This window comes from Heterodontus francisci, chromosome X (assembly GCF_036365525.1).
Source record: "Heterodontus francisci isolate sHetFra1 chromosome X, sHetFra1.hap1, whole genome shotgun sequence".
Classification (NCBI taxonomy): Eukaryota; Metazoa; Chordata; class Chondrichthyes; order Heterodontiformes; family Heterodontidae; genus Heterodontus; species Heterodontus francisci.
The window spans coordinates 15,299,640-15,315,566 of NC_090421.1; the positions used below are offsets into that span (position 1 = coordinate 15,299,640).

Here is a 15,927-nt window from a genome sequence, read left to right on the forward strand (position 1 = left end):
TTAGTGCGTCCCTCAACACATAGTCCTGGACCTTGGAATGTGCCAGTCTGCAACATTCGGTTGTGGACAACTCTTTGCGCTGGAAGACCAGCAAGTTTCGGGCAGACTAAAGGGCGTCTTTCACCGAATTGATAGTCCTCCAGCAGCAGTTGATGTTTGTCTCGGTGTGCGTCCCTGGGAACAGCCCGTAGAGCACAGACTCCTGCGTTACAGAGCTGCTTGGGATGAACCTCGACAAAAACCACTGCATCTCTTTCCACAGACGTATTATTGCCTTAACCTTGGTGAAAGACAATCTAATGCTCCTGGACTATTTGACATGGTGGCGCTCTCATCCCAATTTCTCCAGTACTTGTCAAAGTTCATGTTGCCACCAGCGGAGATGAGCTGATATATGATGGGTCCTATACAGGGTATTTAATTGTCCTTTGATAGGCCATTACATGTAGAAATTTGAATTGCTTGTCACACAGCTGCTCAATCCTTGTTCTAAAAACGTCAAAATCCACCCACCCTACAGCTCTTTAAAGTTCATCGGGTCCGTAGAATATAATAATAAATTATATAAATAATAGAAGTGTAAAGTTTGATTATCTTCACAAACACAGCTAAATAAAACTGTCTTCAGAGTCAACACCTTCCCAGAAGTCCTCCTAGAGACTTCCAGAGTATGAAATGGTGGACTTGAGGAATTAAATCAGTGAATGGGACCTCATTAGCAGAAGGCACAGCTGCCAATGGTGGGGTGAAGGGAGGGGGAATGCACGAGAAGCCAGAGTAAGAGGAACAGAGGTTGTAAGGCCAGAGGAGGTTACAGGAATAAGATGGAAAGATTTAAATGTCAGGATGAGAATTTTAATTTGAGGCACTGGAAGCCAGTGTAGGTCAGTGAAGATGGGCGTGATAGGTGAGCAGGACTTGGTGCAGGATGAGATAGGGGCAGTAGTATTGAAAGGTGGAGATTGTGTGGTTGGCCTGGAGAGCATTGAAGTAATTGACTCTAGAGTTGATAAAGGCATGGATGAAGGCAGCAGATATGGGGAAGTGAGAAATGTTAGAGATGGAAGTAGGTAGTCTTTGTAACGGAGAGGATATGGAGTCGGAACTCAACTCAGACTCAAATAAAACGTCCAGCTTACAAACAGTCTGGTTCAACCGGAGACGATGGTGGGCAAGGGGGATGGAATCAGTGGCGAGGATATAGCGTTTGTGGCTGGGACCAGTATGATAGCTTTGGTCTTTCAAATATTTAACTAGGGAAATGGTGGCTTATCCCAACACTGGATGGCGGACAAGCAGTCTGACAATACTGAGGCAGAGCTGGGTATCGTCAGAGTACATGTCGATGGTGGTAGGGGGCCACTGCTGAAGGCTGTTGACTGCAAACAGAAGACTGAAGAGTTGACCATGAGCAGCAGAGCTTGATCCAGGGGTCCAGTGGAGGTTTTTTTTAAATTCATTCATGGGATGTAGGCGTCACTGGCCAAGCCAGCATTTATTGCCCATCCCTAATAGCCCTTGAGAAGGTGGTGGTGAGCTGCCTTCTTGAACCACTGCATTCCATTTGAGGTAGGTATACCCACAGTGCTGTTAGGAAGGGAGTGCCAGGATTTTGACCCAGCAACAGCGAAGGAACGGCGATATAGTTCCAAGTCAGGATGGTGTGTCACTTGGAGGGGAACTTGCAGGTGGTGGTGTTCCCATGTATTTGCTGCCCTTGTCCTTCTAGTTAGTAGAGGTCGCGGGTTTGTAAGGTGCTGTCTAAGGAGCCTTGGTGCATTGCTGCAGTGCATCTTGTAGATGGTACACACTGCTGCCACTGTGCGTCGGTGGTGGAGCGAGTGAATGTTTGTAGATGGTGTGCCAATCAAGCGGGCTGCTTTGTCCTGGATGGTGTCAAGCTTCTTGAGTGTTGTTGGAGCTGCACCCATCCAGGCAAGTGGAGAGTATTCCATCACACTCCTGACTTGTGCCTTGTAGATGGTGGATAGGCTTTGGGGAGTCAGGAGGTGAGTTACTCGCCTCAGGATTCCTAGCCTCTGACTTGCTCTTGTAGCCATGGTATTTATATGGCTACTCCAGTTCAGTTTCTGGTCAATGGTAGCCCCTAGGATGTTGATAGTGGGGGATTCAGCGATGGTAATGCCGTTGAATGTCAAGGGGAGATGGTTAGATTCTCTCTTGTTGGAGATGATCATTGCCTGGCACTTGTGTGGCGCGAATGTTACTTGCCACTTATCAGCCCAAGCCTGGATATTGTCCAGGTCTTGCTGCATTTCTACACGGACTGCTTCAGTATCTGAGGAGTCACGAATGGTGCTGAACATTGTGCAATCATCAGCGAACATCCCCACTTCTGACCTTATGATTGAAGGAAGATCATTGATGAAGCAGCCGAAGATGGTTGGGCCTAGGACACTATCCTGAGGAACTCCTGCAGTGATGTCCTGGAGCTCAGATGATTGACCTCCAACAACCACAACCATCTTCCTCTGTGCTAGGTATGACTCCAGCCAGTGGAGGGCTTTCCCCCTGATTCCCATTGACCTCAGTTTTGCGAGGGCTCCTTGATGCCATACTCGGTCAAATGCTGCCTTGATGTCAAGGGCAGTCACTCTCACCTCACCTCTTGAGTTCAGCTTTTTGTCCATGTTTGAACCAAGGCTGTAATGAGGTCAGGAGCTGAGTGGCCCTGGCGGAACCCAAACTGAACGTCACTGAGCAGGTTATTGCTAAGCAAATGCCACTTGATGGCACTGTTGATGACACCTTCCATCACTTTACTGATGATTGAGAGTAGGCTGATGGGGCGGTAATTGGCCGGGTTGGATTTGTCCTGCTTTTTGTGTACAGGACATACCTGGGCAATTTTCCACATTATTGGGTAGATGCCAGTGTTGTAGCTGTACTGGAACAGCTTGGCTAGGGGCACGGCAAGTTCTGGAGCACAGGTCTTCAGTACTATTGCTGGAATATTGTCAGGGCCCATAGCTTTTGCAGTATCCAGTGCCTTCAGTCGTTTCTTGATATCACGCGGAGTGAATCGAATTGGCTGAAGTCTGGCATCTGTGATGCTGGGGACCTCTGGAGGGGGCCGAGATGGATCATCAACTCGGCACTTCTGGCTGAAGATTGTTGCAAATGCTTCAGCCTTATCTTTTACAGTGGCTTTTGGTGTTAGAGATATGCAGCAGCAGATTTGCTATACCAGCAGTGGAACCAAGAACAGTCAGAGTAAAATGCAAGGATCAAGTGCAGTGAATCCAGGGAGCCAGGATCCACAGAATCAATGCGGTTGAAGGAACTGGTCAAAGGAACAGCTGTAGGGAGGTGACGTACATGCAGAATGAAAGCAGCAGGTGGAGCTTGAGGAGTCAGTCCAAGGAAGGAAGACGGAGGAGTTTTGAAGTAAAACTGACTAGTTTGGAACTGGGGAGAATGTTTGGACCAACACATCATCAGTAGGACTAAAATATCTTCCGATACCATGAAAACACTGGAACATCTAAGCTCTGGAATTCCCTCCCTAAACCTTTCTGCCTCTCTTCTTGAATCCTACCTCTTTGACCAAGCATTTGGTCACCTGTCCCAATATCTCGTTATGTGACTTGGTGTCACATTTTGTTTGTTTACGCTCCTGTGAGGCACCTTGGGACATTTTCCTCTATTAAAGGTACTATATAAATGCAAATTGTTAAACAAATGGTAACTTTGTCACCAAATTGCAATAAAATAGGCCAAAGTAAATTACTAATTACCTTTATTCAAATGTCTTAATGAGTGACATCTGGGTCACGTTTGTTAGTCATATTTCATATACCATGCCTCACACATCATTGACAGGTGTACTGACAGGCATTGTGACAGATAGTACACTTGCTGAATCTGGCATCAGCACAAAACTCAAAACCCAATCAAGGAAAGAGGATGAGAGGATAAGCTGGGTAGGGAAAACAGGAAGAGGCTGGGAGAACAAAAATAACATGTCAGCCACAACTCAGTTGATAGCACACTTGCCTCTGAGTCAGAAGGTTATGGGTTCAAATCCCACTCCAGGACTTGAGCACAAAAATCACGGCAGTGCAGTACTGAGGGCACTATCAGAGGTGTCGTCTTTTGGATAAGACGTTAAACCAAGGCCCCATCTTCCCTCTTAGGTGGATGTAAAAGATCCCATGGCACTATTTCAAAGAAGAACAGGGGAGTTATCCCCAGTGCCCTAGCCAATATTTATCTCTCAATCAACATCACTAAAAACAGATTATCTGGTCATTATCATATTGCTGTTTGTGAGAGTACGCTATGTACAAATTGGCTGGTGTGTTTCCTACATTACAATTTCAAAAGTACTTCACTGGCTCTTTGGGATGTCCTGTGGTCATGAAAGGCGCTATATAAATGCAAGTCCTTCCTTTCCTTCTCTTCCCTCCCTCGGGCAATTTTGCCTGGAAACAGAAGTTCCAACCAATCTTTCAATCAAATATTCACACTAACCCCTCAAATGGAATATTCTTTCTCCCAGACTTTAACCTCTATCGAGGGAAGGCCCGGGTTGAAAGTAATCGGGTAGGGTTGGAGGGTGAGGGATGGACAAATGATGTTCAGCCATTAGTTGGGCTTATCTTGAGTGCAATTTCTGCGAACCACGATTCCTTGTAACCATAGCTTAAGAGATCCATGGCTTTCTGAAAACCCATCATGTGCAGGATGTATGATGGAAAATGGTAGTGTACTGGAAAATGAACTACTGAGTGAGATTGGATAGAATAACTTGGCACCATAGACACAAATGAATTAAGGAAACATTTGATGAGATAGGTTGTGTTGATAAACCAGCATTGGGCATCATTTGTTATAGTGGCGTATTGAAAATCAAGATCTTGTATTCTGATGTGTATGCTCAAAAAATGATTAGGAAAACTCGCCATTGTCTATTTAGCTTTGCCAAAAGGATATGAAATGGATTATGTTTGGAGCCGTTGAGAGGAACAGCCAAGAATTATTTGGTAGAGGTAAAGGTGCGTAGTCATGTCTATTTATAGGTGAACTTTGCTATGATTTAAAAGTGACAGCTGATGGAAATAGATGAAGAAAATGTTGAAGTGAGAAAGACTGAAGTAATCTGCGGCCTAGATGCGAGCGGCAGAAAAGCTGAGAATGTGTTTGCTGTTATTTGAAATGAACAAACTGAGTCAGTAGTGGTGCCTCTTTACTTAGAATTCACTTTGTATTCACTCCCAGCTTTGCAATCTCATGGTAGCAGAACACTTACTTCCAGTGGAGGGTGAGTTATACACTTTTCATGAGATGCCAAAGGAGTACCTTCTGTTAGGGCAAAGTATTGCATGTAGTTTGATACTTAATTTTGCACTCTATTTGGGACAGTATGGACTCAATGCCTCCAATTTTGATATGCCCTCTGAATGAGCCTCAAAATTGTCCATTGTCCACGATGATCCTGAAAAGTGCTGTAAAGATTTTGTAAGTTGTCTCTGGATTATTCCTTTAAAGGGATCTGTATTATAGCATCTACCAGCAGAGCACTGCACTATTTTGTAAAGGATACTATGTCTTTATAACTACATTTTATCCATAGTTCATATTTTGATGTAGCCACTAAAATACATTTTTGTATTTCAAAAAAGGCCTATTTTTCTTGTTGGCAGTATCAAGAATTGCAGAAATGGAGCAGATGGCGGTGAGCTCGTCTGCATTTCAGCCCGAAGATGATGAATTTGATAAAAATTGCCCACGGATCTGTGGGGTTTGTGGGGACAAAGCAACTGGTTTCCATTTTAATGCCATGACCTGTGAAGGCTGTAAAGGCTTCTTCAGGTAAGATGCTTTTTTATGTAGTAAATGGCAATCATCAGTTGTCATAAGGAACCTTCTGTATTCAGTCTGTAAAAATGGTGTTTTTAAACTATGTTGAAGTACTGTATTTACCGACATATGGTTCAGGAGCAGTGAATTCCAGAGCAGTAAGGGGGCTGACAGCCATTGGAAATCTCAGTACTTATGAAAGAATGCATTGCAAGAATGTAAAAAAGAAGAAAAATCTTGTTTCAGAATGTGATTTTGTCATCATGATTAGATTAGAGATACAGCACTGAAACAGGCCCTTCGGCCCACCGAGTCTGTGCCGAACATCAACCACCCATTTATACTAATCCTACACTAATCCCATATTCCAACCAAACATCCCCACCTGTCCCTATATTTCCCTACCACCTACCTATACTAGTGACAATTTATCATGGCCAATTAACCTATCAACCTGCAAGTCTTTTGGCTTGTGGGAGGAAACCGGAGCACCCGGAGAAAACCCACGCAGACACAGGGAGAACTTGCAAACTCCACACAGGCAGTACCCGGAATCGAACCCGGGTTCCTGGAGCTGTGAGGCTGCGGTGCTAACCACTGCGCCACTGTGCCGCCCTACTCCCTGCTAAATCAGAATTTAGTCCAACTCCCTTTTGGATGTTTCAGCTGAGCCAGTATTTACTGCATCCGATCAAGAATTCTAGAGAGATCAGTAAGTGGCACTCTCATTAGATTATGTTCCATCACTCAGCTGCCTAATGGAACAACAGAGGATCTCCTTTTATGTTTTGAAGATTGAATCAGGATTAACCTGTCAATCAGAAAGCTGAATTGTTACAAGTTTGCTGTAAAAAGCTAGTTGTGCCAGACACTGGAATTCACTGCCCCTGAGCAGTATATTGGTGAATATGGTACTTCAACTGGCTGGTTTCTTGGTTCTTGCTGAAAAAAATGTATTGCTTTCAGTATAAAATGTAATGAAGATTTATGGCTATTTCTGCAGAACTCAGACTTGCATTAACTTGCTCTTGAACTTGTTTTATGCTAAATTCTCAGCCACAAAGAAAGGAAGGATTAATCTATGCATGCCTTGGACAAGTGTTACGACCGACCGCTCCAGTCAAAGCCCCCAATCAAAATATATGATTCTGATTGTGGTGGGAGAAACGCATTGTTAATTCAATCCCATCCCTCCACAGATCGCCTAACATATCATTTTAAACTTTCCAAATTAAAGAAAGACCCAGCCAAATTGTACCATCTATTAACCCCCGAATGATGCTAACCAAAGCAAGTGTCTTTAAATCAACAAATTAACTGTTTAATTAGGAAAACTAAATTCTTAAACGCTACTAAGATATAAATAACATTTAAAAATAGAAAACATGAGAGTCCGTGCAGATTTACACTCCTGCCAGATGTGGAAGCTTGAAGGCCTCACAGCCATCCGATGGGGGAAAAAAGGTTCTTCAACAGTAGAACAGTCCGTAGTCGAATTCAAAAGTCAAAATAGTTGCTCCATCTCCCGCAATGAATTTCAACAATTAACAACTTGCAAACACTTTGATTCATTAAAAAAATTTGGCTTTAGAATTTTTGAGGGATAAAAGATTGTCACAGTCTAATTTCCCTTCCTTCAGTTTAAATTATCAGTGATCTCTGTTTTGGCTTGATCTTTTAGAATTTTGAGGGAGAATAATAAATAAACAGACTAAATTCTCTTCCTTCAGTTTAAGCGGTCTGAGAGCTCTCCTTTCAGGTGCTAATACACAGCTGTCTGTCTGTTTCTCAGTGAGTTAGAACAGTCTGTTTCCACTCTAAGCCAGTTCAAAATTAAATTGTAACAATGTATCTCTTGATCTCTGGTCCTGATTGGCTGTATCGCGGGCAACGAGAATGCACTGTTTGAATCACAGTCTCCAAGTGGCTGTATCCCACGCAACGAGAATGCATTCTTTGACTTAGTCTTTGGAGCTTGCTGCCTTAAAGCAGTACTGCTCCCTTTCCAGCCTTAAAGGCACACCGCATTCTTCCAGAAAAAAAAACTACAGTGTCATAACACAAGTTAAATGGCTTGATCTGGGGAGATGCAAAAGCAGTAGTTCTCTAAGTTAATAAGTAAATCTAATATTGAATAATTGTCAAAAAATTATCATTTTCTCTCTTATTGATTGTGAGTTACACACCAGCATTGCTGTACAATATTGGTAACAGGGTATTATTTGGCACAGTGTGTTTGAGCTCCAGCATGCTTTGTCATGGAGTGGTAATGTTCAGAATCATAGCTGTAATCTTCAAATAGTAAACTCCTGACATTGGAGTTGCCAAGCACAGGTTTGGTGTTCCTCATGGAACAGGTAGTGAGTCAATGTGGAAGTTACTCTGGGCTGCCATTGTGGATTCCCTTTATAGCTGGTAACAGGGTGACAATGACAGAGGACTACAAGCAGGTTGCCTGCCCATCTCTCATCTGGGAATGGTACCTGGCATGGTGATACCAATAAAGGTAAATAGATAACTAAACCAAAAAAAAAGTCTGTAATTATAGATACACTCTAATGATGGTTTTCCAAGGAAAGTCACAAAATCAAAGATCAACTATCTGTATTAATATCCCATTATATAATTGAATTAAAGGGGAAGGGCAGACAAGGAGGTGCTAGAGATGCAAAGTACTCTCCCACATCTAAAAATATAAAATAATTATGTCTGCTCTTGTTAAAAAGAAAACATCAAGTTTCCTGCATGATAGCAACCCTGTGATTCAGATTTTGTTCCCCAGTGCTGTTCCAATGCTGCCACTGATGGGGAGGAACCACCTCCATCTTGGAACAAGCCCCATTCATCTTAATGGGAGTTCCAATTTTGGACAGGCCTAGGAGCCAATCTGAAGCTGCCACGCCCTGGGAAAGCGTGTCATCAGCCAGATAACCTACACACTTTAAACTATGTATTATATGACCTCCTTGTTTCATTTTTATCCACTTTCCCTTCCTTTGCTCTCCCTTTACCCTCCCAAGCTGACAGGGTAAATTGCTGGATTAGCCCTCCAATGCTGTTGTGAAACGGAGAGATGCAAGTGCAGCGCAAACTAATTCCCTCCCTAACTGCCTGTCTTCAGATCAGTAATGCCCTGAATAGGATCATGAGTTCATGAGCAGTATGTTGGAGTTGCTTGCCACCTCTGATGATTAAGACAAGTACTGAATGTTGCCATTTTGACAGCAATTGTATACCATTCAATATACAGTTATGATACCTGAATCAGAGCTGATCTTCCCCACTGTTAAAACATTTTTAAAGGTGTGGTAATAAGATCCATTAACATGCTGATTCTAAGGCCGGGATTTTACTGAGCTCCCGACATCAAGCTCCATGGCGGGGTGGGGGGTGGGGCTGGAAGATCGTTCCAGCTGCAGCCCGCCATGGAGCCAACACCGGAAGTGTGGTCCCGACCTTCCCGGCAGCAGCGAGGCTCCATGGCGGCCCCCCTGCTGCTGGGCGACGGGACCCAGATTAATCCAGAGGCCTAGGCCTAATGCCCTGGGGACACAGGTTCAAACCCCACCACGGCAGCTGGTGGAATTAAAATTCAGTTAATTAAAAATCTGAAATTGAAAGCTAGTCTCAGTAATGGTGCCATGAAACTATCATTGATTGTCGTAAAAACTCATCAGGTTCACTAATGTCCTTTAGGGAAGGAAATCTGCCGTCCCTACCTGGTCTGGCCTCCATGTGACTCCAGACCCACAGCAATGTGGTTGACTCTGAACTGCCTTCTGAAATGGCCGAGCAAACCACTCAGTTCAAGGGCAATTAGGGAAGGGCAATAAATGCTGGCCTTGCCAACGATTCCCACATCCCATGAAAGAATAAAAAACTTAATGAAATTAATACATTTAAATAAAATCAACAGCGATCTTACCTTTGGGCCACAATCATCCGAGCAGTGGTCGGCACTCGTGACTTCACTTTCTCTTCCAGGAAAAGCAGGCGTCACCGTGGTGGGGAAAGGGGGCACTTATGATTTTTAGTGCTGTGAGGTTGGGGGTGGTGAGAAATGAGCTCTAATGCAAATTACTAGTGTAGCGGAGGATGGGAAGGGAAGATCTCTGCACTTTGATCGGTTTGGGGGGTGGGGGAAAAGATCAAATGTTGAAGGTAAGCATTTTGGGGGGGAAGAGGGCAAATGTTGAATTTAATTGTTATTGGGGTGGGGAAAGGGGCAATAGATTTATCGGTGGTACATTGCGGGGGGGGGTAGCCCTTTAAAAATTTAAATGACTTGGAAGGGCTGGTTGCCCTTTAAAAAAGCACACAGGCAGCTGACACCATTGCCGGCGTTAGAGGGCCCACCCCGTCCACATGATTTGGGGGGGTTGCCCAACTGGCGTGTTATCTTGAGCCACCGTGTGTTCGATTGCGGTGGCATGGCGGCGTACAGCCCTTGTGTACGGGCCACCATTTTTTTCACCCACCACCGCTCCCGGCAGCGGCAGAATAAAATTCAGCCCCAAGTCTTGGTGAAAAAGGAACATAGAGTAAGCAATTTAGCCCCTGGAGCCTGTTCTGCCATTCAATGAGATTATGGCTGATCTACAGTCTAACTCTCTGTACTCACCTTTGTCTCATCTCCCTTAATACCTTTGCTTAACAAAACTCTATCAATCCGATTTAAAATTAACAATTGATCTAGCACCAATTGTCGTTTGCAGAAGAGAATTCCAATCTTCTACCACCCTTTGTGTGTAGAAGTGTTTCCTAACTCTGCTCCTGAAAGGTCTGGCTCTAATTTTTAAACTATGCCCCTGAGTCTTAGACTGCCCTATCTACTCTATCTGTTCCCCTTCATAGCTTGAAAATGTTGATCAAATCACCCCTTAACCTTCTAAATTTCAGGGAATGTAATCCTAGGTTGTGTAATCTCTCCTTGTAATTTAACCCTTGGAGTCCAAATAATTATTCTAGTTAATCTACACTGCACTCCCTCCAAGGCCAATATATCCTTCCTAAGGTGTAGTTCCCGGAACTGTTGACAGTACTCCTGGTGTGGCCTAACCAAGGCTTTGTGTCGCTAAAGCATAACTTTCACCCCCTTGTATTATAGTCCTCCAGATAGAACGGTGATAGATTGGGAAAGGGGGAGGTGCAACGAGACCTGGGTGTCCTTGTGCACCAGTCGCTGAAAGTAAGCATGCAGGTGCAGCAGGCAGTTAAGAAGGCAAATGGTATGTTGGCCTTCATAGAGAGAGGATTTGAGTACAGGAGCAAGGATGTCTTGCTGCAATTATACAAGGCCTTGGTGAGACCACACCTTGAGTATTGTGTGCAGTTTTGGTCTCCTTATCTGAGGAAGGATGTTCTTGCTATGGAGGTAGTGCAGTGAAGGTTCACCAGACTGATTCCTGGGATGGCAGGACTGATGTATGAAGAGAGATTGGGTCGATTAGGCTTGTATTTGCTAAAGTTTAGAAGAATGAGAGGGGATCTCATAGAAACCTACAAAATTCTAACAGGACTGGACAGACTAGATGCAGGAAGGATGTTCCTGATGGCAGGGGAGTCCAGGATCAGGGGTCACAGTCTAAGGATAAGGGGTAAACCATTTAGGACTGAGATGAGGAGGGATTTCTTCACCCAGAGAGTGGTGAACCTGTAGAATTCTCTACCACAGAAAGCAGTTGAAGCCAAATCATTAAATATATTCAAGAAAGAGTTAGATATAGTTCTTGGGGCTAAGGGGATCAAGGGACAAGGGAGAAAGTCGGAACAGGTTACTGAGTTCGATGATCAGCCATGATCGTAATGAATGGCGGTGCAGGCTCGAAGGGCCGAATGACCTACTCCTGCTCCTATTTTTCTATGTTCTGTAGAAAGGCCATCATTCCATTAGCCTTTTTGATTATGTTCTGTGCCTGTCTATGACATTTAAATGTCAATGTACATGGACCATCAAATCTCTTTGGACCTCCACTGTTTGAATATACCTTGCAAGTTTCTTTTCATACTCCTTTTTATCGCTCTTACTACCTATTTTGTCACCCTTTGCTGCTGTTGTATCTCTCCTAGATGCCAGGATCTCTCCTAGGTTTTGCATTTTCGCATGCTTTTCTTTTAGTTTTATATTGTCTCTAACCTCTTTAGTCATCCATGGCTTTTTTTTCTGGAAAGTAGAGCTCTTGCCCCTTCAGGGTATAAACTTATTTTGCATCACATTCTTTTTTGAACACCATCTCTGTCGCATGGAATTGAAATCAGCCTTATCTAAATTTAGAATCTTAATAGCTGTTTCCCATTTCTCCTTTTCAAACAATACATTGAAAGCAATCATATGATTGCTATTTAGATAAAGATTCACACACCATTAAGCTGTTAACTAAATCTGGCTCATTACTCATTACTAAACCTAATATGGCCTGCCCGCTCGTTGGTTCAAGGACATAGTTTTGCAGAAAACTATCCTGAACACACTCAAGAAATTCACCACCTTTCTGACATGAGCTAGTCTGCTCATCCCAATCTATATGAAAGTTAAAATCCCCATTAAAACCACTCTGCCTTTACTACATGCTTGTCTAATCTCTGCGTTTATACATTCTACAACTTCACAGTTGCTACCAGGGTGCCTATACAAAACTCCCACTGCAGTCTTAAATTCTTTTCTATTTCTTAATTCTACCCACAAAGTCTTCACTGCCTGTTTACCTCTCTTTATAAAAACAGAAAATGCTGGAAATACTCAGCAGGTCTTGCAGCATTTGTGGAGAAAGAAACAGAGTTAACATTTCAGGTCCATAATCTTTACTAATGGTTTTTTAAAGATTAGTAAACAAAAGTCCGAGTGTATCAGGCCTGTGTCCTCAGTACCTTGCTCTATGGCAGCGAGGCCTGGACAACGTATGCCAGCCAAGAGCGACGTCTCAATTCATTCCATCTTCGCTGCCTTCGGAGAATACTTGGCATCAGGTGGCAGGACTATATCTCCAACACAGAAGTCCTTGAAGCGGCCAACACCCCCAGCTTATACACACTACTGAGTTAGCGGCGCTTGAGATGGCTTGGCCATGTGAGCCGCATGGAAGATGGCAGGATCCCCAAAGACACATTGTACAGCGAGCTCGCCACTGGTATCAGACCCACCGGCCGTCCATGTCTCCGCTATAAAGACGTCTGCAAACGCGACATGAAATCGTGTGACATTGATCACAAGTCGTGGGAGTCAGTTGCCAGCATTCGTCAGAGCTGGCGGGCAGCCATAAAGACAGGGCTAAATTGTGGCGAGTCGAAGAGACTTAGTAGTTGGCAGGAAAAAAGACAGAGGCGCAGGGGAGAGCCAACTGTGCAACAGCCCCGACAAACAAATTTCTCTGCAGCACCTGTGGAAGAGCCTGTCACTCCAGAATTGGCCTTTATAGCCACTCCAGGCGCTGCTTCACAAACCACTGACCACCTCCAGGCGCGTATCCATTGTCTCTCGAGATAAGGAGGCCCAAAAGAAAAAGATTTTTAAAATCATGAAACAGTTAAAACTTTGCCCTTAGTTTACAATACAAGAATTTTTCCAAATCTGTTTTAAATCTTCTTAGTACAAAATGCCTTAATTCAGGTCTTCTATGGTTCATATACAATCATTAAAGGCTAAATTCCAAATTCAAATTTATACAAACACTTCTCCAAGTTGTGGGAGTGAAGTATGAAATGGTTGCTACTGGCCCAAAAAGGTAGTGCTGGACAGAATTTTTGAGCAACAATACATAGCTGATTCCACTTCAGTAAAATATTTTAATGTTTTGTCAAGTCTCTTCTCTTTGGCCTCCTTGCCTTGAGAGACAATGGGTAAGCGCCTGGAGGTGGTCGGTGGTTTGTGAAGCAGCACCTGGAGTGGCTATAAAGGCCAATTCTAGAGTGACAGGCTCTTCCACAGGTGCTGCAGATAAAATCGGTTGTCGGGGCTGTTACACAGTTGGCTCTCTCCTTGCGCTTCTGTCTTTTTTCCTGCCAAATGCTAAGTCTCTTCGACTCGCCACGCTTTAGCCCCGCCTTTATGGTTGCCCGCCAGCTCTGGCGATCACTGACAACTGACTCCCATGACTTGTGGTCAATGTCACAGGACTTCATGTCGCGTTTGCAGACATCTTTAAAGCGGAGACATGGACGGCTGGTGGGTCTGGTACCAGTGGCGAGCTCACTGTACAATGTGTCCTTGGGGATCCTGCCATCTTCCATGCGGCTCACATGGCCAAGCCATCTCAGGCGCCGCTGGTTTAGTAGGGTATATATGCTGGGGATGTTGGCCGCCTCGAGGACTTCTGCATTGGAGATACGGTCCTGCCACCTGATGCCAAGGATTCTCCGGAGGCAGCGAAGATGGAATGAGTTGAGATGTCGCTCTTGGCTGACGTACGTTGTCCAGGCCTCGCTGCCGTAGAGCAAGGTACTGAGAACACAGGCCTGATACACTTGGACTTTTGTGTTCTGTGTCTTTGCGCCATTTTCCCACACTCTCTTGGCCAGTCTGGACATAGCAGAGGAAGCCTTTCCCATGCGTTTGTTTAATTCTGCATCGAGAGACAGGTTACTGGTGATAGTTGAGCCTAGGTAGGTGATCTCTTGAACCACTTCCAGAGCGTGGTCGCCGATATTGATGGATGGGGCATTTCTGACGTCCTGTCCCATGATGTTCATTTTCTTGAGGCTGATAGTTCGGCCAAATTCATTGCAGGCAGCCGCAAACCTGTCGATGAGTATCTGCAGACACTCTTCAGTGTGAGATGTTAATGCAGCATCGTCAGCAAAGAGGAGTTCCCTGATGAGGACTTTCCGTACTTTGGTCTTCGCTCTAAGACAGGCAAGGTTGAACAACCTGCTACCTGATCTTGTGTGGAGGAAAATTCCTTCTTCTGAAGACTTGAACGCATGTGAGAGCAGCAGGGAGAAGAAGATCCCAAACAGTGTAGGTGCGAGAACACAGCCCTGTTTCACACCACTCAGGATTGGAAAGGGGTCTGATGAGGCACCGCTATGCTGAATTGTCAAGTAGGCAATTTAAAAAAAACAAACTCACCATACTTTTACACCTGTATATTTGCTTTGAATGAACATGTAATGAAACTCATTAAGTATATTAGCCTTGCCCTGCGCCTCGAAGCATATATTGCCCTCTTTGTCCCTAATAGGCTCCACTCCACCTCTTACTACCCACTTACTATCTACATGCTGGTAGAAGATTTTTGGGTTCCTTTTTATGTTGACTCCCATTCTATTCTCATGTTCTCTCTTTGCAGTCTTATGTTCCCCTTCACCTCCCCTCTGAATTTATTGTATATGGCCTGGTTCTCACTTAAAGAATTCACCTAACATGCATCATATACCCTCTTTTTCTTTGTTTCATCATCATTTCTATCTCCCTCGTCATCCAAGGAGCCCTGTTTTTGGTTCCCTTACTTTTCACCTTTGTTGGAATGTACCTGGCCTGTACCCAAAGCATCTCTTCCTTGAAGATAACCCTCTGTTCGGATACAGCTCTTCCTGTCAGTCTTTGGTTCCATTCTACCCTGGCTAGGTCCCTTCTTATCGTGTTGAAATTAGCCCTCTTCCAATCTGGATGTTCTACCTTATTTCGTTCCTTGCTTTCCTGCATTGCTAGTGTAAACCTTATGATACGATGATCACTCTTACCCAAGTGCTCTCCCACAGACAGTTGGTCCACTTGGCCCACCTCATTTCCCAGCACCAGATCCAGCAATGCCTCCTTTCTAGTTGGGCTGAGAACATACTGATCAAGGAAGTTCTCCTGAACACATTTCATAAATTCTTCCCCCTCCATACCCTTTACTCTAAAATTATCCCAATCAATATTTGGGTAATTAAAGTCCCCCAATATCACCACTCTATAATTCTTGTACATCTGTGATTTCCCTGCAGATTTGCTCCTCTATCTCTCTCACTATTTGGAGGATGATAGAATACCCCCAGCAGTGTAATCATACCCTTTTTGCTTCTCTACTCTAACCAAATGGATTCTGTCCTTGCCCCCTCAAGGACATCCTCCCTTTCCAGCACTGCAATGTCTTCCCTAATCAGTACTGTCACCCCATCTCCCTT

At 44.2% G+C, this 15,927-nt stretch overlaps 1 protein-coding gene across 3 annotated transcripts in view; it reads left to right on the forward strand.

The window, feature by feature from the left end:
- LOC137358744 (vitamin D3 receptor-like) overlaps positions 1–15,927 on the forward strand; it is a 199,181-nt gene that overhangs the window by 67,820 nt on the left and 115,434 nt on the right. For 2 of the 3 annotated variants that reach the window (XM_068025040.1, XM_068025041.1), the window contains exon 2: positions 5,667–5,835. In XM_068025040.1, coding sequence (XP_067881141.1) covers positions 5,684–5,835 — 152 coding nt within the window. In that variant the 5' untranslated portion in view covers positions 5,667–5,683. Of the gene's footprint in view, positions 1–5,645; positions 5,836–15,927 lie in introns of all 3 variants that reach the window. The other variant, XM_068025042.1, reaches the window with a different exon arrangement.